The sequence below is a fragment of the Pseudonaja textilis genome, chromosome 16 (assembly GCF_049901715.1).
Source record: "Pseudonaja textilis isolate UNSWEBS1 chromosome 16, rPseTex1.2, whole genome shotgun sequence".
Lineage (NCBI taxonomy): Eukaryota > Metazoa > Chordata > Lepidosauria > Squamata > Elapidae > Pseudonaja > Pseudonaja textilis.
Window position 1 is genome coordinate 10,282,986 of NC_142005.1, and position 25,495 is coordinate 10,308,480.

At 56.2% G+C, this 25,495-nt stretch overlaps 4 protein-coding genes across 6 annotated transcripts; 2 read left to right on the forward strand and 2 right to left on the reverse strand.

Moving 5' to 3' along the window:
* Positions 1-5,674: 5,674 nt before the first annotated feature.
* TIPE2 (TNF alpha induced protein 8 like 2) lies at positions 5,675-9,821 on the forward strand. Of its 2 annotated transcripts, none has more exons than XM_087913711.1 (2): positions 5,675-5,992; positions 8,587-9,821. In XM_087913711.1, the coding sequence occupies exon 2, from the start codon at positions 8,592-8,594 to the stop codon at positions 9,150-9,152; it is 561 nt and encodes a 186-aa protein (XP_087769837.1). In that variant the 5' UTR covers positions 5,675-5,992; positions 8,587-8,591; the 3' UTR covers positions 9,153-9,821. The 2 variants fall into 2 exon arrangements, with proteins under 2 accessions (XP_087769837.1, XP_026579998.1); XM_026724213.2 differs by lacking the exon at positions 5,675-5,992 and adding an exon at positions 6,651-6,879.
* Positions 9,822-9,942: 121 nt separating this feature from the next.
* On the reverse strand, positions 9,943-12,658 carry LYSMD1 (LysM domain containing 1). The gene is made up of 3 exons (XM_026724218.2): positions 12,240-12,658; positions 11,480-11,820; positions 9,943-10,610 (listed from the first exon to the last, which is right to left on the reverse strand). The coding sequence occupies exons 1-3, from the start codon at positions 12,411-12,413 to the stop codon at positions 10,439-10,441; spliced, it is 687 nt and encodes a 228-aa protein (XP_026580003.1). The 5' UTR covers positions 12,414-12,658; the 3' UTR covers positions 9,943-10,438.
* Positions 12,659-12,691: 33 nt separating this feature from the next.
* Positions 12,692-15,770, forward strand: SCNM1 (sodium channel modifier 1). Of its 2 annotated transcripts, none has more exons than XM_026724211.2 (8): positions 12,692-13,306; positions 13,643-13,713; positions 13,835-13,923; positions 14,165-14,262; positions 14,584-14,684; positions 14,783-14,949; positions 15,341-15,455; positions 15,550-15,770. In XM_026724211.2, exons 1-8 carry the CDS (start codon positions 13,256-13,258, stop codon positions 15,647-15,649), a joined length of 792 nt encoding a protein of 263 aa, XP_026579996.1. In that variant the 5' UTR covers positions 12,692-13,255; the 3' UTR covers positions 15,650-15,770. The 2 variants fall into 2 exon arrangements, with proteins under 2 accessions (XP_026579996.1, XP_026579995.1); XM_026724210.2 differs by having other exon boundaries at positions 13,154-13,306; positions 15,287-15,455.
* A 1,349-nt stretch (positions 15,771-17,119) lies between these two features.
* TMOD4 (tropomodulin 4) lies at positions 17,120-24,995 on the reverse strand. Its single transcript, XM_087913964.1, has 10 exons — positions 24,690-24,995; positions 22,675-22,839; positions 21,959-22,115; positions 20,456-20,578; positions 19,866-19,955; positions 19,219-19,349; positions 18,571-18,678; positions 18,324-18,467; positions 17,953-18,097; positions 17,120-17,348 (listed from the first exon to the last, which is right to left on the reverse strand). Exons 2-10 carry the CDS (start codon positions 22,798-22,800, stop codon positions 17,326-17,328), a joined length of 1,047 nt encoding a protein of 348 aa, XP_087770090.1. The 5' UTR covers positions 22,801-22,839; positions 24,690-24,995; the 3' UTR covers positions 17,120-17,325.
* Between the last annotated feature and the right edge of the window lie 500 nt (positions 24,996-25,495).

The following is a 25,495-nucleotide window of genomic DNA, read 5'->3' on the forward strand; positions in this document are numbered from 1 at the left end:
AACAAAGGGGCAGAGGGGGGATGGGGGGAGGGGTCCCTTGACTGCCTGCAGGCAGAAGAGTTGCCCACCCACCTTCCGGTGTTCAGAACCACAGTCTCCAAACCATGATGGCTTGAAAACTTGCCTGCTCTGCGGGTGCCAATCTGGTTTGTACCCTTCCTGAATCTCTGGCACGCTTTGACCATGATACATACAGACCCCACCCCCCACTTCCCCCTCCCTCATGGGTTGGGTTTGCAATCTGGCTGAGCTGTAAACCATGGTTAGAGGTCAGGGTTTTTTTTTTTTTGCTGGCTTCCGTGACCCAAGGCCGCCTGCAAGCAATCCAAAGGGGAGCCACGTTGGCGTCTGACGTCTCATGAACATAGCTACCTCCCCACAGCCGATATCCTCAGTTAGTGTTGTATGGTGGGGCTCAGATGAGATCTGACCTCTTGCTGCTGCTGCTGTTGTTCCAAGCTGATTAATACCGAGTTAAGAGCATGGACTCGTTTTTCCTCGGAATCTTGAGGACTAGCAACTTAACCCCGCAAATCGGAAGTCTGCCACATTCAGCAGTGGGGGAAGCCTTGAAAGAATTGCGCGGAAAGGGCTTAAGGAAGAAAACAATGTCCGCAGACACACGTTACTCGCGGTGTGGCTGCACAATCTGCCCCCCCCCCCGCCCCTCCAGGCAATTGTTCAGAGTTCCTTTCGCTGCCGAAGGAGGCACTTTCCTTCCCCCTTGTGTGTCTGTGTGTCAAGAACAATAGCGGCTCTTCCTGCACACCCAGCAATGCTGCAACCTTTTGTCCTTCTCCCCATCCATCACGGCCACACAATTAGAGGCTGCCAGGGTCTGCAGAGGGGGCACCTGGGAGGCCCCCGTGGCTTCCTTCCCACCCGTGACCCCCTCCTCTCCTCTAAACAAGGACGAAGGCTCTACGTTTAGGGTGGAGCGAAAGGAATCCTCTTCATCGCCTTGGAATCACGGCACGAACCGTGGGGAGGAGGGACACAACAGGCCCTCACCGGGAGACATAAATAGTAATGGAGGATGCGCAGAGTGCAAACACTCACCAGAGGAGGGGGGGGGGGTTGCTCTGCTTTCTTCATGGGGGCTTCGCCTCAAAATCCAGCCCCGCCAATCCATAATCTCAGTAACATCAAGTGGGATCCAATCTCTATGCGACAAATTTGGGGAGAACCAACGATTTGGGCAGACAGTTTTTATAGGATCTGATTACATTTTGAAATAAGGACAAGAGTCCCACCACGCTGGTTGTCAACCCCAGCTGGAGGCCCGAAGCCAAGTTGGCTTTGCTAAAATAAGGCACAGAAATGTTTGGGATCGGATACGAAATTAGCAATCTGCCCGTGGCCCAGCCTGTCTTCAGAAGTTGCAGGTGTTCCATCCCTGGAGGATTTTAAGGAAAGGCCGGACTGAAATGGGGTAGGGTCTCCTGCTGGAGGAGGGGGTTGGGCTAGGAGACCTCCAAGGTCCCTTCCAGTGCTATTCTGACCAAATACTGAAGAATCGAAGTCAGGCCTTGGACATCTTCCAACCTGACCAAAGACCAAAATGAACAAAACCAGGGGTGTCCATCTTGCTTACTTTTAAGACTTGTGGACTTCAACTCCCAGAATTCTCCAGCCAGCCATGCATGGAATTCTGGGAGTTGAAGTCCAGAGGTCTTAAAGTGGCCACCGTTAGACACCCCTGAACTAAGATGGTAAATCTTGCTTGGATCCCACTAAACAAGTTAACTCAACTTTTGCTGTTTAGTAAAGAAACACCATTTTTTTCCCCCCACTGCAGATAAACCCCAGAATCTGGGCGGTGGGTTAATTTTACCTTTCTTGCTGTGGTTCCAGAAGCACACAGTGCGCGCACACACACACACACACACACACACACACACCCCACACACAGACAAGTCATCCATGCAACCTGCTGGAAAAACATCCAGTCCCCTGCAGAATTTCCTCTTCCAGCTACTGGGGTGGAAAAGACGCAGATGACTGCAGAGGCAGCCGGAGGAGCCCACTCCCCTAAAAGCAGATTCTGGCCACAACGATCCCCAGCCGGGGGGAAATGCACAATAAGCGGCGCTGGTGCCGGAAAAAGGCTGCTGTAAAACTGGGAACGGAGCTGCTGAGCTGCTTTCCAGGCCTTGCAGTTCATTGTTATGTCCTCAATGGCCGCTTCTTATTTATTTATTTTTGCTCTGGGTGCGAGGAAGGAAACGTGTTTGCAAAAGGGGAAACGATGTCACTTTCCTTCCAGGTGGGGACGCGGGGCCGGGCTTTGCTGCACAACTTCCGATGGAAGGAGGGGGTACTAGGGGTCTGGTCGAGCTGTGCCCCACCCCCTCCGGCCAAACCGGGGCGGAGTGCTTCCAATTGCACCCGTCCCTGGGGAAAATCTCTCGAACAGTGGAAGCGGCACGACCAAAGACCCAGAGGTCCCTGCTGCTCTGAGTTCGAGTATTGTCGGCAGCAGGGTTGACCGGAAGGGCCTCGGGTTGACGGCCAGCCTGTCAAAGCCCCAGATGGGAAATTTCCCACCCTGCCTGGGGCTATTTGGATGCCCAACAGCCCTGCAGAGTTGGACCGCATCTCCTCTTGGAGAAGATCCCCTGGAAGGCCACGGATTAAAACCAGGAGGAAGGGGGGGGGGAAAGGGGGAAAAAAAACCCTCCTTCTGGAAAGGAAGCACTGCGTTGGCTCCATTCTCACGGCCTCCTTGTCTCCTTTCTCTCCCGAAAGGCTCTTTCCCCGAATTGTCTGAAGAGCTCGGCTGCAGAGGTGCCCCCAGGAGCCAGGATGGGATGGATTAGTTCCTGCAGGGCACAAAGGACCCTAAAGCCCTGGGACACTTTCTGGGAACATCGGGCATCACTCCAAGGGTCTGGTGGGCCGAGAGAAGGTTGACCTTTCACCCCGCAGGGAGACCCCAGCAAGTGAACACCGCAGAGGCTGAGCAGGAGGCGTGTTTACAAACCCCTCACATCCTGGACACAAACTGTTTCAACTCCTTCCCTCAAAACGACGCTATACAGAGCCCTGCACACTAGGACAACTAGACCCAAGGGGAGTTTTCCCCCCAAATGCCATCACTCTGCTAAGCAAATAATTCCCTCAACACTGTCCGACTATTTACAAAGTCTGCAGTACTATTCTTCTTCTCATCCTTCCCGTTACCTATCTCTTTTTCTATTTATGGCTACAACTTTGTTGCTTGTATCTTTATGATTTCTATGGACTCTTTCCTGGTATGATTTGATTGCTTATTGTACTCTAGGATTATCATTAAGTGTTGTACCTCATGATTCTTGACTCTTGTCGAATGTGTCTTTTCTTTTATGTACACTGAGAGCATTTGCACCAAGACAAATTCCTTGTGTGTCCAACCACACTTGGCCAGTAAAGAATTCTAATTCTGGTAGACTGCTCCTGAGGTGGAGGCTTCATTCCTAGGCTACTCATCTGGAAGGAAGGAAGGAAGGAAGGAAGGAAGGAAGGAAGGAAGGAAGGAAGGAAGGAAGGAAGGAAGGAAGGAGAAGGAAGAAATTAAGAAAAGTTCTGGAAAGTAATAATTGGTCTCAGCTGGAGCCTAATAGCTGGGCATCCCCTCCTCAGCCTGCCGCTCCATAGCTTGAAAGCTTCGCCTTTCCAATTTTGAAACTTTCCACAATTTATTCTGCCTCTTCCCCGCAAGCTGGCGCAGAAAGTCACTCTCTGTTTTTATTAAAGTCCCCAAAAGCAATAATTTCTCATAAGATTTTTTTTGCCTGATCATTTCATGTCCTCGGCCTGTTCCTTCCTCTCCCTTCAGCGCCCCCAATCTCAATTTCTAATTTTCACAACATGGTTCTCCCGGCGGGCGCTGGGAGGGAAAAATAATGTGAAGGGAAAGGGATTTATTAAAATGCAAATTGGTGGGGTGCTTAAAAAGTTTGGGTTTTGGGGCTCTCTCCCTCTTCCCACCCAGAGGAAAAACATCCACACGTTTTGGGACGGAAGCACAGCCGTGCCGGGGTGGCAGGTTAAGAATAGCAACTGGAGATGCCAAAACAGGTGGAGGGGGTAGAAGATGTGCCCACCTGGAGAACTTCACAATACGCTCCCCCGCCAACCACCTGGCAAAACTGAACCACGGGAGGCAGGCAGGCAGGCAGGATGTGCCCCAGCTGGAAGGATGCCTTGCAGCACGGGCACCGCAGCGGCACACGTTGGCAAGGAACAGGGAATTGGAGGAGGGGGAGTTCCGAGCCAAACCCCCTCGTTCAGGGGCTTGATCCATCCTGAGCCCCGTGTTCACCTGGGCAAGCCGAAGACTCGTGGCGATGCAATCAAGAGGACTAGAAACTTGAGTCTGCCAAAACAGAATCAGGAAGGGAATAAACAAGGAAGGCGGGGCTGGTGGGTGGGTGGGTGGGTGGAGGCGCTTTGTTCTTAATTGCTGGAGCTTTTCATCCCTTTCATCAAATTCACCTTTTTAGCTAAGGATTCTCGGTGGAAGAAAAAAAAAACAGATTTTTTTCCGCCCTTCAAAGTGTGGCGAACGCTCCCCTCTGGCGGTCAGCGCTGGGATGGCCCCGTTGTCCCTTCGGCTCCACAATCTAGTTATGGATCCAGGTTGGTTCTGCAAATTTGGAGCTGTTTGAACGCTCACAACAACCTTGCAAGGCGGGGTGGGGTGGGGAGTTAAGGAACAAGCCCCTCCTGGCTGCCCCAGGCTGGCAAGCAGGCCCGATTCCAAGGCTCAGGAAGGTTGAAGCATTAAAAGTGGGCCTGGGGGCTTCTCTGCCCTTGAGGGGGGGGCATCCCAGCTAGCAGTGCCCCCCCCCATCCTCCATCTTCAAAAGGAGCAGCCGGGGAGGTCTCCTTGCAGAGGCTCACACCCTTTTTCTCACTCCTTTGAAACAAAGAAATTGGTGTCTCTAGTCCTCAAGATTCTGCTGCCACACCCAGGGCCTCTTCTTAGAAAAACTGAATGTTCAGGTTTCGGCCTCGGCCTTTTAAGATTCTGCTTTTCAATTCCTCTGAATTATCTGGGCAGCCTCGTTCAAAGGGAGGGGATGAATTTTATTTCCCCTGCAAGTTTCTTAGGGAATTGCCCCCACGCACACACAAGGCCGCGGGTGCATTTCTCACTTTGAGGGGGGTTGGGCAAAATAAGGAACAGCCTCCTGTTGAAGTAGGAAGTGGAGGTTGCTTAATCAGAGTGTGTGTGTTTGTGTGTGTGTTTGTGAATGTTCATCTAACAGAAGCAAGCCAAGTTTCTAGACCTTAGGAAGCTGGTCAGCTCCTCTCTCCCTCTCGTTTTTTGTATCGTTCTACAGTTGAAGGGTTCTGCCTTTGGGGCAGCCCTTAAATTGCCCCCCAACAGGAAGCAAGAAACCAACCCAACGACGAACCGTGGGCATCTGGGTGTCGATATTGAACATTTGCTTTTAACAGTTGCTGGTTTTCAAAAAGCAGATTTTTCTCCCCTGGGGGGGCGTGTTTCTGTGTTCCAACAGTCGGACTGAAAAACAGGCCTGCATCGTAATCACGATGGCGCAGGCTGCCTCTTGCAAAATCCCCCCCTCTTCCCCCCGCCACTTCCTTTGTCTGTTGTGGTTTCCTTCCACTCTTCCTCTTTTCAACTTCCGGCTTCAAAGTTTCAGGCTGAGTTGGCAAGCGGAGCGGAGCCCTCCAAAGCCCCGGCCTGGGCAGGCAGAAGGCTGCCCCCTCCCCAAGTAAATGGGGTGGGAGAACGTGGGTGCAACAGGGGTGTACGGCCACCCTAATTTGGCCCTTGCCTGCTTTCCTGCCCCACCTTGAGAAACCTCGGCCTGCCTCCTTTTCCTTGCCCCATCGAGAACGTTCGAGAGGAGAAAAGGAGAAACAGGCCGGGAAGTGGCCAGATTTTGTGCTGTTGTGTTGCTTTTCGAAAAACCGCATTGCTGACAAGGAGCCCTGAAGCGCTCAAGCATCTTATCAGTTTCAGCCTCTTTGGAAGCAGGTCAGACCTGATTGCTTTGGGACACACACACACACACACACACACACACACACACACACACACACAATCAGGCCTGAGGGTTAAAATCGGGAGGGGAGGAGCAAACCCTGAAAACCCCACCTGAAGGGATAGGCATCCTCAGACTCAAACAGCCTTGTGTGGCTCCCGTGAGCGAGCCAAGCTGCACAATCAGGGCTTCAAAGTGAAGAGGGCACAACTATGTTCCTTGGTGGCGTTTGGGGGACTATAAACTAGCAAGCAAGGATCTCTAGCCCCACTCAAAAACTTTGTTTCTTCCATCCTTCCTGCCTCTAGTGATGTCAGTCCCACCTATTACCCACCCCCCCCACAAGCAGAGACCCCGTCCAGACGACCTTCACGGGCACAACTGGCAGTCAGAAAGTGCCTGGCATCCCTGAGCCCTGGCATCCCCCCGGGGTCAAGTTTGGGCATCCCCGGGACGGCTCTGAAAAGCTCTCCCACTTTCCCGGGAGGCAGGTGGGATGCTCTGGAGGGAAAGGGCCGCGGGCGCAAGGCCACCTGGCTCGGACACGGGTCTGCCCAGATGTGCGAACAGGGGCCTGAAGCCAGACCTTCCTGGGAAGAGAGCGGCGGCCGGGGTGCGGGGACCCGGGTGGTGACGCCGCGCGCCAAATATGCGGACCGTCCAGTTTGCCCGTCTTGCGCCCGGCGGGAGCTTGGCCGGCGTCTGTCGGCTTCCTCGCTCGGGGGCGGGGGTGTCAGCTGACGGGGCGGGCTCGCCGCGGGAGGAAGTCTTGGTGGGACCCGAGCGGGGGGACCTTCCCTCCCGCGGCTCTTCCACCCGCCCTCGGGGTGCAAAGCCGGCAGGGGCGGCTCGGAGGCGCCAGCAGAACCGCGGGGCTCCGGTGAGTGAGCGCTGGGGAGGGTGGGGGGGTGCCGATCGGGCTTCTAGGGGGGATGGAGCCTCTTCCTTTCCTTGGGGGAAGACGGCGGGGGGCTCCAGCGCTGAGTCACCCCGGGATGGCGAAAGGCACTTGGGGACGTTTGTCTTGGTTAGAAAGATTTGCGCCAGAAAATGCGCCTCCTTCTCCTAAGCCCGAAGGCGGCGAGGAGAGGCTTCGGTGAGCCTCTGGGCATATGCAAAGCGCGCTCCTTCTTCCCTCCCCACCCCTCCAGACCTCCCAGGGCGGGCCTCCCCCCCTTCCGCACCCCGTTCCTCCCCTCTTCAGGGATTCCTGCGCCCGCTTCCCTCCCGGGACGCGCCTCCGAGGGGACCAGCAGCCTGCCAGGCGCGCGTGCGACGTTGGCTTCGGTTTCGGGCCCGGGGCGGCACGTGCCGAGCTCCCTCCGCCCCCAGCGTCCCGGGACCGCAACTTAGGGCGCTCGGTGGCGGCGGGGGTCGCGGGTGCAGCCGCTTTGAAGGCGAGGGGGGCCCCCCGGGCGCCCCCTCCGCCTCGGTTCTGGCTTCTTCTTCTTCTTCGGTGCTGGGCGCTGACCAGGGTCTTTGGGGACCAGTCCTCTGCACCTGCCCAGAGGCACCCTTCCCCTCCAAGCTTCCCAGGCAGAGACAGGAGATTCCCAGAGTCTCTGGAAGAGCAACAGGGAAGACCCGGCTGGGGGGCATCGCTGTTCCCCCCCATAAGTTTTACTCTCCCACCTCTGGCTGGGTCTCCATTTCCGGGCCCTTTTCAGCATTTAAGGGCCAAAGGGCCTCCCTGCCTGGAGACCCCAAGAGGCTGCCGGATGCAGCTGAAAGCAGGAAGATAATAATGAAAAACTTTAAAAAAAAAGAAAGCAAGCAGGAAGGTCTCTTGGCACCTGGAGGGGGTGGGGGGGGGCAGGAAATATTTTTTGCTTGTAAAAAAATGCAGGCAGGCTCATCAAAGCCACTCCTTGCGTGGGGCAAACCCAGCCTTGGATACAGAGAGAGGAAAGGGTCCCTCCTATTCCCCAATATTTCCCCCCCCGGGCAACCTTTTTCTGGGGCCAGCGCAGGACGGGGGGCGGGGGGGGGGGGAAGCTTTGGAGACACCCAGGTCTGTTCCCTGGGCGAAAAGGAACAAAGAGCCGAGGGGAAGCCGGAAGGGGAACTGCCTGGTGTACGGAGGAAGTCGAAGCAAACCAGCGGAATTGACAAATACATATATAAAAAATAATGTGTGTTTTAAAAAGCCACACTTGACTTAGCCTGGCATCCATTTCGGGCTCTCCCTCGAGGTCAAAAACCAGATCTGAGGCAGCAAAGAAACCTGATTTATTCTTTCTAAAAAATAAAATAAGCTGGTTTCCTGCTGCCAAAATAATAAAATGAAATAAAATAAAATAAAATAAAATAATATAAAATAAAATAAAAGTAATAGTAATAGTAATAGTAATAGTAATAGTAATAATAATAATAATAATAATAATAATAATAATAATAATAATAATAATAATAATAATAATATGAGGTCGTGAGGTTTCCTCGTCTTTCTTTGACCGGGTTGGGAAAGTCTCCTTGGCTCAAGAGGGTCTCCTGGGGAGCCCCCTCCCCGCATTCTGAGCCTGGCGTTGCGTCCCTCCGTCCTCACCCTGGTGCTCCTTCTCTCCCCGCTTCCCCCCACCCCACCCAGGCGAGATGGAGGCCTTCAGCTCGCGCAACCTGGCGCTGCAAGCGGAGAAGAAGCTGCTGAGCCGCATGGCCAGCAAGTCCACCGTCACCATGTTCATCGACGAGACCAGCGGGGCCGTGCTGGACGAGCTCTACCGCATCTCCAAGGAGCACACGCAGGACCGGGCGGCCTCCCAGAAGGTCATCAAGGACCTGGTGAAGGTGGCGGTCAAGGTCTCCGTCCTCTTCCGCAACAGGCGCTTCAGCGAGGCCGAGCTGGCCGTGGCCGAGGACTTCAAGCAGAAGCTGCGCCAGGGAGCCATGACGGCCGTCAGCTTCCACCAGGTGGCCTTCACCTTCGAGCAGGCCGTGCTGAGCCGCCTGCTGGAGGAGTGCCGGGACCTGCTGCTCCGCCTGGTGGAGAGGCACCTGACCCCCAAGTCCCTCGGGCGCGTCCGCCACGTCTTCGACCACTTCGCCAACGCCGAACTGCTGGGCCGGCTCTACAGCCCCGGGAGCCCCTTCGAGCCCCACCTGGAGAGGGTCTGCCAGGGCCTCAACCAGCTCATGGACCAAGGGAAGCTGTGACCGGCCCTCCCCACCCGAAAGGGGGGGAGGGGAGGGGGTGTGTGAAGTGGGAAGGGGGGGTGTCTCTCCGGGTCGAGCAACGGAACTCACGGCCACTGGTTCCACGCCTGGGATTTCGGACCTGGGCCTAAAGACTCAGCAGGCTGTGTTTGCAATGGATCAGCGAGGACCAGGAGCTTGGGATGAAAGCGCTTGGCTTCTTCAACTGGAAGGGTCCCTGAATGTGCAAGGGGTCCACTCGATGGACAATTCCTTCTGGCCGGAGGATGTGTGTGTGGGGGGGATGTGTTTCACGTCTTGGATTGGGGAGGGGATTGTGGTCAAATTGTTTTCCTTCCTTTTTGCTTCTCCCGGCAAGCAATGCTTGGAAGGTGCCCGTTACAGCGTCTGCGGTGAATGGAATCTCAGAATTGGACCTGCTTTGTGCCCTCAAGGGGACCCCCCTCCTTTCCCTTTGGCCGGAATTGTCTGGAATAAGAGGGGGCTTTTCTGAGCTGCTGGAAATTATCAAAATGGATTCCTAGCTTGTTTTTTTAGGGTGGGGGAAATTCAGGAATGTCCCCCCCACGTCCCCCTCCTTCCTATCTCCATGTTTGGACTTTTCTCCAGCGTGGAATTTTTGTCTCAGGGAGCCCAAAATCTGAAAATACACTTATTTTGGTTTTTCAAGTGTTTTTCAAGTGTTTTCTGGGGGAGGGATTCCTGGGGCTGCTGGAGACCCCCAGGGCGTTCTCGGGGGTCACTGCCTGTCCAGACGGGCGAGCACAGACAACACAGCCACACCGCCCAATTGGCAAAACCTGCATTTCTTTAATCGGAGAATAGGGGGCCACCAATTCCAGAAAGATCAAAAGACGGGGGTTTGGGGGGTGGGATGGGATGGGATGGGGGCCTCTATCCAGTATCCTCCCCTCTGGCCCATACTCCACAGCCCTTCCCAGGAATCTGCCCTCCGGCACGCTCAGGATGGACCCAAACAGCTTTGGGGGAGGGCAGAGGGAGGAGGCACAGGGTGGGACCGTTCCTTCCCCCAGAAGAAGTTGAGGCAATAAATATTCGGGGTGGGGGGCAACAAAGCTAGGGACCCACTCGGGCGCCCATCATCCTGGCTGGTTGGCGAGAGGGGCGGGTGGGGGGCGCAGGGTGTCCAAGGGAAGCAGAAGTGAAACCGGAGCAGGCGAGGGGGGGGGACCCCTCATCTCCAGGGGCCATTTTAAGGTCATCTGTTCTTCCCCATAGAGGGGGGGTTGTCAGGGTGATGCCAACGGAGGCCTTTTTGGGGGGTCTCAGAGCTTGAAGATCTCGTCCTCCTGGTCGAGCAGAGCGTCGGCACGGGCGATCCGGGTGAGGGGTACGGGCCCCAGGACTGCCCGCTGTTGGGCCCGGGGCGAAGGCTCACCCTGGTAGGAGCCGGAGGAGGAAGGCGTGGGGCTCATCCCGGCTGCCTCCCCCAAAATCCTGCAGCGGGGAGGGACAGAGAGAGAGAGAGAGAGAGAGAGGGATGACGCCGGGGGTGCCAGGGAAGACAAGCACCTTGGCCTCGTTTCTTTGCCTGCCCTTCCTTTCGCTGCAACGGAGGAACTCGAGCGAAACAGCCGCCGAGCCTCCAGAGCGAGGGGCAGTCTACCCCCAGGCCAAGCTGCCGTTCACATCCATTAGCGGCCTCATTCGAGGTCTGGATTCTTTCCATTGTTTCTAAGGCCGCCAGAGTCACTTCTTGAGACGAGAATTAGAAATTAAGACCAAATATATCAGATAAAAACGAAAATTCAACGTGGGGCTGGGAGGGAAAGAGAGGAAGCTGTTGACATTTCCGCACCCGCGGTTTTAAGTCTCTGCCACCCTTGTTACCTGTCTTTTGTAAGAACTGAAAAAGCGCACACACACACACACACACACACACACACACACACTTCCTGAGAGAATCTGGAGGCCGTTCAGAGCGAGGGCGCCCCCTGGTGGCCCACACAGAGCCCTGGACAATGTTTAACAGAAGTTGAGTCTCACAAACATCCCCTGCCTGGAACATTAATAATATTCTGCTGGCCTGGCATTACCTGGTGGTGCCTCATCCACGCCTGACTCGGGTCTTCACTGCTTTTTTAGGTAGCGAACATAATAAAAAGCTACGATTTTCCTCCCCCGAGCAGACACTTCCACACTTCTGCCTCCATCCAGAGAAGAAAAGGACTCGAATGATTCATTCCCTAATGCAGCTTGGCTCACTTGCACCGAGCTACCTAACGCAGCACTCCATGCAAACCGCCTGGGCCTGAGCTGCCTGCATGTAGACACCCAATACCCCATCCCTCCAACCCCTCACTCACCCGCTCTCCCCTTCCCGCAGCTTCTTGGCGGCCGCTTGCTTGGATCGTCGGATCTCGGAATCCAGTTTGAAGAGGAAATCGGCAGCCGAGAGGTCGTGTTTGGGGACGGAGCCCCCCGAAGAGCCGTTCTTCCGGGGCTGCTTCTGTTTTTTGGTCGACTCGGGCGGGAGGGCCTCCCCTCCCTTCTCCTCTCCCTCCTCCTCCTCCTCTTCCTCCTCCTGCTCCAAGTCCAGTCCATTGGACAAAGCCTTGGGCTTGGTCGGCACTGGGATCAAGAGAGTCTTTTTGAGGAAGATGGAGTCGTTGGTGTACAGCCGGTTGGCCCTCTTGATCTGCTCCGTCTGGAAAAGGAATGGGGAAGGAGGGCAAAGCAAGGCGCTAGTCCTCATTGCTCAAGAGGGCAGCCAACGCCCACTGGCCTTCCCTGTGCCAAACGTTGGGTTGAAAGAGCATTTCCCGAGTGTCCGTTGGCTGATTTGAGGGGCAACGTTTTGGGGACAGGCTTTAGCGCTGTGGCTTATGGGTGTTGTGGCTAAACCTTTGCAGATTCGGGGATCTAAGTGGAAGCCCCCAGCCGGGGGGGCCTTGGAAGGATCAGGGCGGCTGCAATAAGGAGGCAGCCTATCTTAGAAGGGGAGAGGGGGGCTCTGCCTGCTCCTTGCAGATCGGGCGGGCTCCCCTTCTGGAAAGGCACTCTGTGCATGCTCAGAGGCTGCCGCCTTTCCCCCCGCCCAGCCCGTGTCCGCCCCCCTTTGCTCACCGTCACCCCGTACATGACGGCCAGGCCCTGCAAAGTGTCCCCGGGGCGCAGCTGGTGCTCCAGCCGCCGTTCGCGCACGGGCGAGCTGACCAGGCTGCCGTAGGATCGCGCCCGGCTCCCCCGCAGCAGCCCGGCGGCCCCCGGAGACCCCCGCCCGGAGGGGGAGGAGGCCATCCCGCCAGGCCGGCTCCGAGGAGGGAGGGAGGGAAGGACTCTGCTGCCCCGCTGCCCGCCGCCGCCGCCGCCCTCGCCCTCCTCCGGGGCATCTCAGCAGGCGCCCCCGGCCAGGGCCGGCGAAGGGCGGGCGGGCGACCCCATGGCGACCCCCGAGGCTGTTTCGGCGGACAGTTGAACCGGAGACCCCCGATCCCCCTCCTCGGCCCCGCCCTCCCGGCCAGCTGATCGGCCGCAAAGGCTGCTGGGCCTTGTGGTCCTGGCTCCTCCCCTCCCGGGGACAAACTACATGGCCCATGCTGCCCCCCTGGCAAAGGAGGATGGGGGCTGTAGTCCTTTCTTTTCAGTTAAGGCCTCATCCATCCCGATTGGGGAGCTTTTCCCCCTTGCAGCGTTGAAAGAGAATTTCACCATCTTTTCTTCTTATTATTATGGGTGATTTTGCAGGATTTTCCGGCCTCTTTTTTTCTGCAGCGGCAGAAGCCAACCAAACTTTTATTTTTTATTTTTCTTATATGTTATCCATGTATTCATAACTATGTTTTTACTTCTGCCTATTATCTTGGAAGCAACTGACAAACCAAATAAAATACAATAAAAATAAACTTCCCGCGGGGCCTGCCGGGAAACGGAGTCCTTCGCCTTGCAGGCCGCAGAGAAAGAGAAGGCCGGAGCGCCCCCTGCCGTCGGCGGGGAGTCGCGTCCTGATTGGCGGAGCGGGGAAGGGCTCGGCCAGCCCGCTGCCTGCTGGGAAATGTAGTCCGGTCGTCTCTCCAGGAAGAAAAGCCCTCGCCTCTGCCAGGCGGGGGGGCAGCGGTGGGGCTTCTTTTGGGCGGGGGAGCATGTCCTTCAAGCGAGAGGGCGACGACCTCAGCCAGCTGCAGGTGCTCAAGGTGAGGAGGGGGCGTCTGGGGGGCATAGCGGGGGGTCATTCTGCCCTTTGCTGCTGGCAGCTCTTTGCTGCTCCATGTCCAGGCGGTGCCGGAGCATGTGCAGAGTGCAGGCCAGCGCAGATTGCTCCTGAGGTTTGCAGCCAGAAGATGGGGGTTGTAGTCCAGCATCCAGGAAGGCCATCATTACCAGGGGACGGGGGCTGGGCAAAGAGAAGGGGGCCTCGCCCTCTTCCATTCATCCCCCTTCCTTCCCTCCCCCTCTCCTCCCCCCCTCCCCTCATGCTTCTGCAAACAACCTGACCTGTTGGACTTCCACCTGCTTTGCTCCCTATCCAGAAACGGAGGGTGGCAGAGCTTCTGGCCAATTATATCCCCGAGGACGAAGCTTTGCTGCTGCGCGATGGCAGGTGAGGTCTTGCTTGGGGGCTCGGCCCCGAGTGCGGATCCTGAGGCTGCTCTGGGCGCGAGGTTGGAGGGGGGTTGCAAAGGCCTCCTCTTCCTCCCCACTTCCCTCCCTCCCTTTTCTAGGTATTCCTGCACCGTCTGCTTCCACAGGCCGGTTTTCGACACTCTGGACATGCTCACCATTCACCGTTCTGGGAAAAAACACTTAGCCGGTAAGGATCCTCCCGGCCTCCAGCTAATTTCAGCATCCCCCCCTCCACTTTGCAACCAGCGTAAAGACCTAGCCCAGTGAGGCTCTCCGCCAAATCGGCTTGCATGGGTTTACAAGCCGCGGGGTCGGAGAGCTTCGTCCCATTTCACAGACGGGGAAGACGGAGGCCCTGAGATTTTGCCTCCTCCAGATGGCTTAAAAGTCCGGCTGCTGAGCATGGGGGGCTTTTCTCTCCATCGCAGGTTTGCAGAGGTTTTACGGGAAGAAGGTCTCTCTGGAGAACGAAATTCAGAAGCGTCATCACCAGGCGTACCTGGAGGCGGAAGAAAATGGCACCCAGGTAGATCCTGCTGGACTCTGATCCGCTGCTCTTTCCCACAGGGTGCATTTCTTTAAAAATTTATTCCGAAATAAATGCTTGGCGTGGAAGGAGCCTTAGAATCGCCTCTGAGAACTTAGCACAGAGGTCCCTAAACTTGGCCACTTTAAGACTGGTGGACTTCAAGTCCCAGAATTCTCCAGCCTGCTATGCTACGCTATGCTATGCTGGCTGGAGAATTCTGGGAGTTGAAGTCCATCAGTCTTAAAGTGGCCAAGTTTAGGGACCCCTGACTTAGTAGGTGAAATTAAAACCCCTCCAGATTCTGGCTTTGTTTCCTAGGTGGCTCAGGGACCAGCCCCCTTACTTGCCCAAACGAGGAAGATTACCCAGAATGCCTTGCTGAAAACGGTGCCTTACAACAGCTGCTGCCGCTCCAAAAGGTGAGACCCACATCTGGGAAGGGCCAGCCGCTGGTTCTCTGCTCTCTCCGCCAGGAAGGTCAGTTAATATGAAAGCCTGGGTCTCTGATTTGATGCAGGAACGAGGCCAGTGCCAGCACTTCCGGGCCGAGTGCCAGCTTCAGAGCAGCCGAGACCCCTGGGATGCCCAAGCCCCCCGGTTCTGACTCGGTGGACAAAGAGCGGCAGGTCGAAGAGGAAGGGAGCCCCTCTGCCTGTTTGTCCAGCTGCAGACGTGGAGCAGCAGGTCAGAAGCCGTTTTGAGATCTTGTCAGTAAGCCCAGACACCGAATGCGCAGAGAATGGCGGCCCACCTCGCAGGGAGCGTAAACCCTAACCCTGGGAAAGGACCCGAGTTAGCCAGGGAAGTGTCGAGGACAGGAAAGGGGGAATGTAAGACGTGAATCTTGTTTAGGTCCAAGAAGCAGCATTGTGCACGAAAGGTGGCTTAAACGTGGCTTATTGCCCTATAACCACCCAGAGTCTCTGGATACCAGATGGGGGAAAATAAACTTCATGATCAATCAATAAACAAAGCCCCAGTTGGCTCCACCTGCACAACCAACCGCCTTTGCTGTTCACAGGGATGTCGCCCACGAGCAAAGCTAAGTCATTTTCAGAGTCCTCCTTTCTCACAGAGCCTCGAGAGAAGAAGTTTGCCCGTCAAGGAAAGGGGCGCAAGACACGGAAATCATCTGAGCCCGACGATCCGGAGAAGCGACGCACTTTGGAGCATTACCTGAAGCTGAAAAGGTAACTCCAGAGAAGAGACCCTGGGTGAGGGGCTGCTTATAAGGGCTAGCCTGGAGTCTCCTTCCTTGGCCAAATTTCCTTCCTTTTCTCACAGTTCGGGGTGGATCCAGGACGGGTCCGGCAAATGGGTCAAAGACGAGAATGTGGAGTTCGATACGGATGAGGAGGAGCCCCCAGTGCTGCCCCCATCCTGATGGCGGACAGAAAGCCCCCGCCCCGCCTCCCTGGCCACGCCTTGGAAGAGTGCCAGGAAGACCGGAAATCTGGAATTAAATTAAATGCACTTTTGGCCCAGTCACTGGGCGTTGGAAGCAACTTTTTGCCACCTTTGTGTGTTGTCTTTTGGTGGTGCGATTGTTCGTGTTTATTCCTCTTCGGCTGCCGTTTGCATTTCGTTTCCAACAAGGCCTTCCTTAAGTTCGTTGGGCAGTTTCTGGACAAGGCGGCGGCTGGAGAGAAAAAGCCACGAGGACATCTGAATAAAAACAGGATTTAGGCAAGCTGCTGCTGTTCAGCTGGACGAATCAAGAAGTGGGCTTCTCCCTCGGGGACTTGGCTGCTGGCTCTTACTTACGTCGCGCTGCCCTCAGAACCGCGAAGACGGGAACCTGGTTTTCTACGTGGGGAACTAAAAAAGACCGAACTCTCTTAGATTCGTCATCCGAGAGGTTTGGGTCTGAGAATCTGGAGACAGTTCAAATTCCCCTTCGTTTTCCTGCTCAGCGCTTATAATCAGGAGCCGTTTTAAATGATTATATTTTCTTCCTTCCTTCCTTTTTACCTCGTAGATGCTGTTTCTTGCCTGCTCCCTGCAGGGAAGGATTATTCACCGTCCTTGGGAATTTCGAGACCTGGGACGATGACTCCTCCTCCTCCTCCCCAGGGAGCCATTCCAGGGTCCTTGCAACCTGACCCTCTGGTTCTCCCATTTCGCCTGCCGTGTCTCAAGGACGGGCTGGGGGGTGGGTGGCAGCCAGCAACACCTGCTTGGGATAATTCTCCCCCATGGCAGCTTCTTCGGACAGCGGCCGGCCTTGGTCTTCTCTGGTTTCAGGCCGGGACGGCGGTCCCGGGCCACCAAAAGCCAAGCCAGCCGAGAGGAAAACCAAGGTGTTTTGCCCAAAGTGCTGCTTGGGTCCTGTTCAGGGTCTCTCTATCCCTCCCCCTCCCCTTGTTTCTGATTTCCCTTCCCCCCATCCCAGGTTGCCTAGGTAGGTCTTACCTTCCCCAAATCTTTGAGCCTTTTCTTGGCCCCAGGGAAGGGATCCATGTCCCGAGTGCTGAGATGTTCAATAATCCTTTTTCATCCCAGAAGGAGGGTCTCCGCTGCCTTTACTGTAGGCAGGAGAACCAAGCCCCCTCCTCCCTCTCCTCTCCCCCCCCATCCAATTCCCAAGACCCCAGGCCCCTTTATTTAAGGCAAAGACACCACCAGGGTCCCCGAGCCTGCGTACCAAGTACAGGTGGTCCTTGACTTAAAGCAATTCATCTAGTGACCATGTGAAGTTATATTTTGGGCTCGAGGACCAGCTGTTATCAAGAGCCTTAACCGTTTTTTAAAACATGGCTTCCGTCTCGGGAAGATCGCAAGCGCCGCGGCGGCAAACGAAGCCAGTTGGGAAGGAAGGCCCTACATCCCTGAGGAGGGAAGAAGCGGGGGTAGCATCGTTCAGATCTCTTTATTTACAGAGGTATTTAAAAGGCGGAGGACAGGGGGGGCTCGGAGATGAAGGGAGGAAAAAAAAAAACGAAGTTGGGCTCGTGAGCCCCAGAATCACTCTTGGGCTGCTTTGGAGTTGTAGCCATGGGGAAGGAGGGAGGGGGGTGCCTGAGCCATGGAAGCCGCTTCCGGGATGATGGAGCCCCCAATTTATGTCTTCTTCTGTTTGCGTCCTGCAAAAGGAAAGAGGTGAAAAGCAAGAAGACAGCTGGCAAGACCTCTCCCCCGGCTTATCCAGCCCATCCATCCCTCTCTTCCTCCCTCTCTCCCTTTCCTTCCCTTCCTTATCCTTCCCTTTTTCATCCTTCCCTTCCCTCCCCCTCTTCCTTCTTCCCTTTTTCATCCTTCCTTCCTTTCTCATCCTTTCCTTTTTCATCCTTCCCTTCCATTTCTCATTCTTCCCTCCCACTCTTCCTTTCCTTTCCTTCCCTTTCTTATCCTTCCTCCCCTTCTTCCCTTCCTTTTTCATCCTTCCTTCCCTTTCTCATCCTTCCTTTCTCATCCTTTCCTTCCCTTTTTCATCCTTCCCTTCCATTTCTCATCCTTTCCTCCCACTCTTCCTTTCCTTCCCTTCCCTTTCTTATCCTTCCTTCCCTCCCCGTCTTCCTTCTTCCTTCCCCTTTTCATCCTTCCTTCCCTTTCTCATCCTTTCCTTTCCCCTTCTCATCCTTCCTTTGCTCTCCCCCACTTCATCTCTTTCCTTCCTTCCTTGTACCCCATTGTTCCTTCTCTCTCTTTCTCTCTCCCCTCCCCCTCCGCCACTCTCGGCCAACCTACGCAGCTCATTGTTCCTGGTGATGGCAATGGAGGCCCGGGCCCTGGGGCCCTGCTGCGTGAAGTGGTACCCGAACCGCGTGATGGAGGTGCACTTCTCCAGCATGGCAGCCATCTCCATCTCCACCGAGTCACCCAGCCGCTGGCGCTGCAGGAGGGAGGGGAAGGAGCGTCAGGCGGCGGGTCTAAAGTTTAATTGTCCCCCAGTTGGGGAAACGCAGGATCGCAAAGTCTGTCTTGATGGTGTCAAAACTTCTTAACCTTGTCAACTTTAAGCTGGGTGGACTTCAACTCCCAGAATTCCCCAGCCAGCAAGCTGGCTGGGGAATTCTGGGAGTTGTAGTCCACCCAGCTTAAAGTCGCGGGACCCTCACCTGGTTGTCCACCTTCAGTTCGGCCAAGGTGCTGTTTTCCTTCATGGCTTTGATGACCTCCATCATCCCTGCGCTGGTGATGAAGTTGGACTCGATGTTGAGCGACTGGAGGCTCTTGTTCTCCTTCAGCATCTCGGCCACCGCCTAGATAGAAAAAAGGGGTCATGGGGGAGGGGGAACCCCAAGGGCAGCCACCCTCCACGGCCCCTGGGTGCCGGTCCCCTGGGGGAGGATCTTGGGGGCTTACGTGGGCCACTGGATCGTTGCTTCTGGTGGCCACTAAGCTGAGCTGCTTGACGTGGGTGTTCGTTTTCATTGCTTCGCAGATCTCCTTCAGGGTCTGGATGGGGATGTCCTGGGCGGGAGAAGAGCGGGGACGGCCGTCTGTGTAGAGGGGACCCCTGGGAGGGTCCTTTCCCCCCCCCTTCTGGCCGCCTCTGCAGGTGGGATGCGGGGGACGACGACCTCTGTGTTCCCCCACATGGCCGCCTGCTTTCCTGTAGCCCTCGACTTGGAGCCAGAACTTCGGTCAGAAGTCATGGCGGTCGTAAGTGGAATCAGACTCACAGCCATTTTTAAAGCAGTCATTAAGGGAGTCCAGCTCCCCCAAAGGTCACAAATCGTGCTCCCGTGATCGCAGGACGCTGCAACCGGTGCGTAAAGGCAAGACGGTGCCAAGCGCCCGAATCGTGCTCCAATAACCGCCGAGGAGCAGCGGCTATTAAGTGTGAGCACAGGCCAGGAAGTTGCTGTTCACAAGGCTGTCATAAATTGGAATTGTTCGACAAAGGGCCGTGACTCGAGGACTCAGGACAGGATAACCCCAGGATAGGACCGGTCCACGTCTCCCTGGTCAGTTCACCGCGGGGTCCTCTTGGGGGGGTTTGGCACTCACCTGGATGTTATTCAGGTTCACCTCTTCCAGGTCTTTGTCGTTGCTTCGGACTTTGGCCAGGGTTTCTTCGGCATTGGTGGGGTTGGGGGGCTCATCCGGGACCGGCTTGTACTTGTCCGGCTGGACCACACCTGCGCAGAAGAGGATGGGGGGGGCGGGGGGGGGGAGAAAGGGCTACCTGAACCTCTTCTCACCTCTTGACGTCACCCTCAAGTCTTGATCTTTGGCCAACAGGCAAAATGGAATCCCCTGGCCTGAAGACCCCCCCTCCTCCCCCAGGTTGGTTCTTTCCCTTGGCAGGGGACGATGAGCTGTGTAGTGGACGAGACAGTGTTCAGCCAAGCGAGACAGTTTTGTTGTCCCCAGGCTGAACGTGGGGGCAGGGGGTGCAGTCAAATTGGGTAGGGCCATCTTTTGAGCCTCCCGGGAGCCCCTCCGCCGGCAGGGAATCAAATCCTCTCTACCTGCCCAAACTGTTTTAAATATGCCCTGCGACAACACCTTAATTTCCCACTTCTCGGTGTCTTTCACCCCTGCAGCCGAGGCAGGGGAAGGTGTGGCTTGTCAAGAGGACTAGAAACTTGACGGGGCAGGGGCTCCTCCCCTAAGCGGTTCCTCTCCCCTGAAGCCCAGCCCTGCCCACTCACTGTTGATGCCTTCCGTGTTGGTGATGTTGCCGCTGCAGATGGCGTCGTAATATTGCTTGTTGCTCATCAGGGTGTACATGCCCAGGATGGCTGCAAGGAAGCAGAAAGCCAAGAAGCCCAGCTGGATCCGGGTTAGAAAAAAAAATAACCCGGTTTGCTGCACAAAGCCTTGGCTTAGTCCAAACCTGGCCTGGCTCAGTTTCTAAAGCGGAGCAGGCGCGAGGGCTGGCGGAGCTCCAGGCGGGGACTAAAAGGAGAAAGGCTGCGGCCCGATCGGCTTACGCCTCGCTGAGTGTCGATGTGGGGCAGGCCGCTGACCCGCCTCCCTCCTGCCACTGGCTGGGCCAGGCGAGGTCTCTCCTCTGCGTGAGTCTCCTGCGGGATTCGCAGGGCTTCGAAGGAGCTGCGCCCACCCCAAAAACAAACCAGCCGCTTTTTTCGTGCATTGATCCTAAGTGGGATTGGGGGCTGCCCACAACAGCAGCAGCCAAGAGGGGGTTGCAGCCAGCTGCTCCTGGATAGGGAGGCTCCACAGAGGGGGCGGGACTTGGATGCGGCTCGCTCTTTGGCCCCCCTCAGCTGCTTCTTACCTGCGATGTCGCACATTTCGGCGTCGGTGGCGTTGGCCAAGGCTTCCTCCAGTTCCGGCTCCAGGATGACGTCCTCTTCTTTGACGACTTCTTTTTTGGGGACTTTGGGGACGAAGGGCTTCCCTGCGGAGGGAGAGGCGGAAAAGGGTGAGGAACGGAGGAGGAAGAGGAAGCCAAGAGACCGAAGTCCGATGTAGCGCCGTGGGGGACTCCTGCAGGGCTCCAACGGGCAGCCTCCTTTATAAGCAACTAGAGCTCTCAAAATTCCCTTCCTTCCTTCCTCCCTTCCTTCCCTTTTCCTTCTTCCCTCCCTCCTTCCCTATCTTTTCTTTATTTCCTTCCTCCCTCCCTCCTTATTCTTTCCTCCCTCCCTCCCTTTCCTTCCCTTCTTCCTTCCTTCCTTCCTTCCTTCCTTCCTTCCTTCCTTCCTTCCTTCCTCCCTTCCCTTTTCCTTCCTCCCTCCTTCCCTATCTTTTCTTTATTTCCTTCCTCCCTCCCTCCTTATTCTTTCCTCCCTCCCTTTTCCTTCCTTCCTTCCTTCCTTCCTTCCTTCCTTCCTTCCTTCCTTCCTTCCTTCCCTTTTCCTTATTCCTCCCTCCCCCTCTCCCTCCCTCCCTCCCTTCCTTCCCATCCATCAGCTCTGCAGAATTATCCCCCCCACTTTTCCTCCCCACTGAACATTAACATTGCAGGGATTCTCGGAGTTCAATGACAATCCGTGTCCTGCTGCCTGGAATGAGTCCCCGAAACGGCCTTCATTCACGCCGGCAATTTGGACGCAGAGGGGAAGTTCCAGATTTATTAATAGCCGTCAGATGTTGGGCGATTCAGTTATGGGAGGGAGGAAGACGGCGAGGGGTCTTTGGCCTAAATGCGGGGACAACCAGCATGGAGCCCACCGAGCCTCCTTGAAACGGGAGCCCCCAGGAGCAGGGAAGAAGGATATCGAACGTTTCCGTGACTTGCATCCGGGTGACAGTTTGAGAAAGAGGTGAGAAAGTTTGCAAAGGGGCTCAGATTTGGTGGGGAACTACTTTTCTTTTTAAGCGGCTAATGAGGGGCCCTTGGGGCTCCTGGCTGCTTTCTTGCAGACGTTTCATGACCCAACCAGGTAACAGCATCAGTGCTAGAAGGAGCATTGGCAGCAAACCCCACCTAGCCCTGACGTTGTTACCTAGTTGGGACATGAAACGCCTACGAGTAAGCAATCCAGCAGGGACCCCTCATTTCAACCTTGAGCTACAAACTTTCTCCTTTACTGGTCAACAGTGAATCCAGGACACAGAAGAAGTGAAAAGAACGGGGATTTTTCAGGGAAATCTTAGTTTTGGATGCAGTAAAATCTCCTCCTTGGTTTTTCTGCTCCGGTTGGGGCTGGCTGCCCTCTGCTCCCTCAGGGTCCTGAAACCCCCTGGGGAGGAAAGGAGGGACCCCAGACCCCAGACCCCATCAAAGCCTTGCTGGCATGGACAGTGGAGCCCAGGTGGGCAGCGCGGCCCTTACCTTTCTTCTCCCCCGTAAAGGGCACCAGGTCTTCCCGCTCCTTCACCTCCAGCGCCTGCTTCTCCAGGTGCTGCATCAAGGCGTCTCGGTCCAGGGGGCCCGTGGGGTCTTTCTTCGTCTGGTCCCGTTGCCGGAGCCCAGCCGGGAGCATCATGTTCTGGGAAGCAGAGCAGAAACCGGGGTGCCAGGGTTGGCCACAGCGAAAGCTCCTCCTTCCGCGCCCCGTGAAAACCCCACCAGGAGCATTGGGCCCCTCTGCAGGGGGGGGGCACCCTGGTGTCCCCTGGCCCAGGAGCCTACACAGTGCGTAAGAGGGGGGCAGGACCACCTGGGGGGGGGGGAGGAAAAGGATGATGGGTTTGGGGATCGTTCATCTTTTAAGCTGCCTGGAGTCCCCTGTGCGTGTCTGACTTGGGCAACCATCAAAATGGGCCGAGTGAACAAATGAATTTATTTTATGGGTACCACTTATTGCTCTCTCAACTTGCCACATCTAAATAAGCCGCAATTTTCTTGTTGTCCCCCAAAGATGGCACATTTTTGCTATTTTGGGCAGGACTCCCGGCTTCCCGATCCCTCAACAGAAGAGGCTCCTAGGCCACCTGTGAGCCCTTCGATTCAGAGAGTTTGAGAAGGGAATCCGGAGTTTGCCAGAGTCCCTCCCCTCTTCCCTGTTCCCCCCCCCTCCCCCTGCAGCTCCCCCTCCCCGATCTCACTTCTGGATCCATTTCCTGCAGCTCCAGGTCCAGCTGGTCCAGCTCCTCCGGGGAGAGTTCCTTCAGGAGCTGGTCTTCATCGATATCTCGGTATTTCTCCAGCTCTTGTCGGTAGGAAGTCGTCATGGTGAGGGTGGCCAAGGAGCAGTTGGCGTAGGGTCTCCCCTGCGAGGAAAGCCAGCCAGGCCGGGGGAAGAGCTACAGCTTACGGGGAGCCCAAAGAACGCGCCGCAAACCTACTTACGGAGCCATGGGGGGCACTATTAGTGGAGGGGTCAGCGGGACTCCCTGCCTCAGGACTGTGGGAATGCTCTATCGTCCTAACCTCGCCAACTGGGCCTCCTGCTATTTGGGGGACAGCTGGAGGAGCCTGGCGTCGGACGCCTCCCTTCGCAGATTTGCTCGTTCTTTCGAGGATCAATGGAAGATGCCCTTAGCAGCGCTGAACTGGCTGGAAAGGGTCTTGGCCCTTTGGGTTGGCCGGTTGCCCGATGGTGGGGAGGAAGGAGAAGAGAGCGTTGAATGAGCTATGGGGCCAGCTGACTCTGCTCCCACCCGCTTTACGCCCCCCCCAGGCCTCCTTTTATGTCTTGAGAAATGTAAGATGAGAGCAGCGATGGCTGTCATGTTAGCCAGAACTCCCTGCGCATGGAAATCTAAGCTGTCCGAATGAAGTCTCCGCCGGGCACTGTTCTCCCCCCCCCCGCCACCCCCGGTCCTGTGGCCAGATTTGAGGTGGCGGCCACCACAGGCAGGAGGGGATGAAGCACAGCTGGACAGCCCCCTCCACCCTTTTTCTAGGCACCTTCACGACTTTTCCAACTCTTTATCCCGAGCGCTGAAGTCAGAAACTATTTCTTTGCCTGTCGGCTGGTTGTTCATCAGTCAATTCCTACTGCAACTAAGGGGTCGGTTGTTCGGTTGATCCTAAAGAGTGGAAACTACACCACTTTTGGGGATAGGCGAGGAGGGGGGTGGGGAAGAGAACCCACCCACCCAGCGGGTGGATTTGCCATTAGAGAAATGAGTTTAGCAAATGTCCCGCTCAGGCCTTCCACCCCTCCCCTTTTCTTCACATTTCGTTGCGGCCAGCAGGTAGAAATTTGAGCTGAAGGGTTGAACTTCTGCCTTGGCCGCTGCTGACCTACAAGAAACCGGCTGGACTGGACCCCCTTTTTCTCGGGCAATGGAGGGGAGGAAATCCCCAACCAGGATGACACCTTTCGCTGAAGCTGCCTAGTTTCTGCACACACACACACACACACACACACACACACACACACTCACCAACTTTTAGGGGAGGAAAACCTGCATTTGACATTTCAAGGACTTCTGGAAGATTTGGAGGGGTGGGTTTTACTGGTGGCATTTTGGAGGAAATTCACCTTATGGCTCCCTTTGGATGCTTTTAGCCTGGAGACAGACTCTCTTTTCTTAATGGGGGGAGGGAGGGGGCTTCTTCTGTGCAGCTCAGAGGCAGCCTTGTTCCTGAATTGCAGACCCCCGGTTCCCACCCACCCCCCTCGGGGGTCTAGTCCCCAAATAAACTCCCCTCTGGACCTTTTTCTCTCCGAGGCTAAACCTGCTCAAAGCAAAACTCTCACCCTCCAGGAGTCATTCCCTCTGTCCCCCTCCGCCCCCGCCCTTCCCCAAATCTTTGGCACCCGAGGACCCTCCTGGCCTGCAGAGCCCCCACCCACCCACCCCGCCCTCCATCACGGGTGTGGCCAGGTAGCGGCGACGCCAAGCCGGGATCAAAGGGAAGCTTGTTTACGTCCCTCCCTGCCGACTCGCAAGGAGGCAGCCTTGCTGCTGAATTGGGCCCCGGAGGAGCCGCGGGGAGAGGGTGGCGCCCCGGGTCTCCCCGTCTCAGCCGGAGCCCCGGCCGGCCTGGGACCTTCGCCCCGCGGGAGCGAGCCTGCCGCAGCCGGAGGAGCCCCCCCACGCCCGCCCTGCCCAGGTGCGCCCAGGTGAGCCGGGGAGCGAGAAGCGGCGGGAGGGCGCCGGATGCTTACCTTGGTCAGCGGCAGCCTCTGCCTGGCCCCGCCGCACACCCCCCCCCCCGGCCCCGGCGCTGTGCACCCAGCGGGCGGCCAATGGCGGGGCGGCCGAGGGAAGGGTGAGCTCAGCGCTTTTTTATTTTAGCCTGGCAGAAGGGCGGGGGCGGCAGGCTCGCTTATCAATCACTCCGCAGCCGCCCCGCGGAGCCCGCCGGCCTCCAGTGGCCACGGGGAATGGCCGGGCCAGGGGGCGGGGGAGGCTGCCTTCCCTCCTCTCCCTTTTTCCTCCCTTCTCTCCTTCCTTCCTTTCTGTCCTCCCTCTATTCTTTTCTCTCCTTCCTTCCTCTTCCCTGTTCTCCTTCCTTCCTTTCTGTCCTTCCTCCGTTTCCTTTCTTTCCTTCTCCTTCCTTCCTCCCTTCTCTCCTTCCTCCCTTTCTGTCCTCCCTCTATTCTTTCCTTCTCCTTCCTTCCTCTTCCCTGTTCTCCTTCCTTCCTTCCTGTCCTTCCTCCCTTTCCTTCTTCCTTCCTCCCTTCTCTCCTTCCTTCCTTTCTGTCCTCCCTCTATTCTTTTCTCTCCTTCCTTCCTCTTCCCTGTTCTTCCTTCCTTCCTTCCTTCTTTCCCTTTCTCCTCCCTCCCTCTCTTCTATCCAGGGTTGTAAAGGGTTAAGAATCTTTGCTTGCTTTCATTTGCACCCCTATTCCCATGGAGGTCAAACAAACGAAGAAAAAAAAAGACACTCTGCAAATTTGACCAACCACCACCCTGCTCCCAAGGGAGGACAGGGGTAAATCGCCCCTGAACCTGGAGTCTCCACGGATCG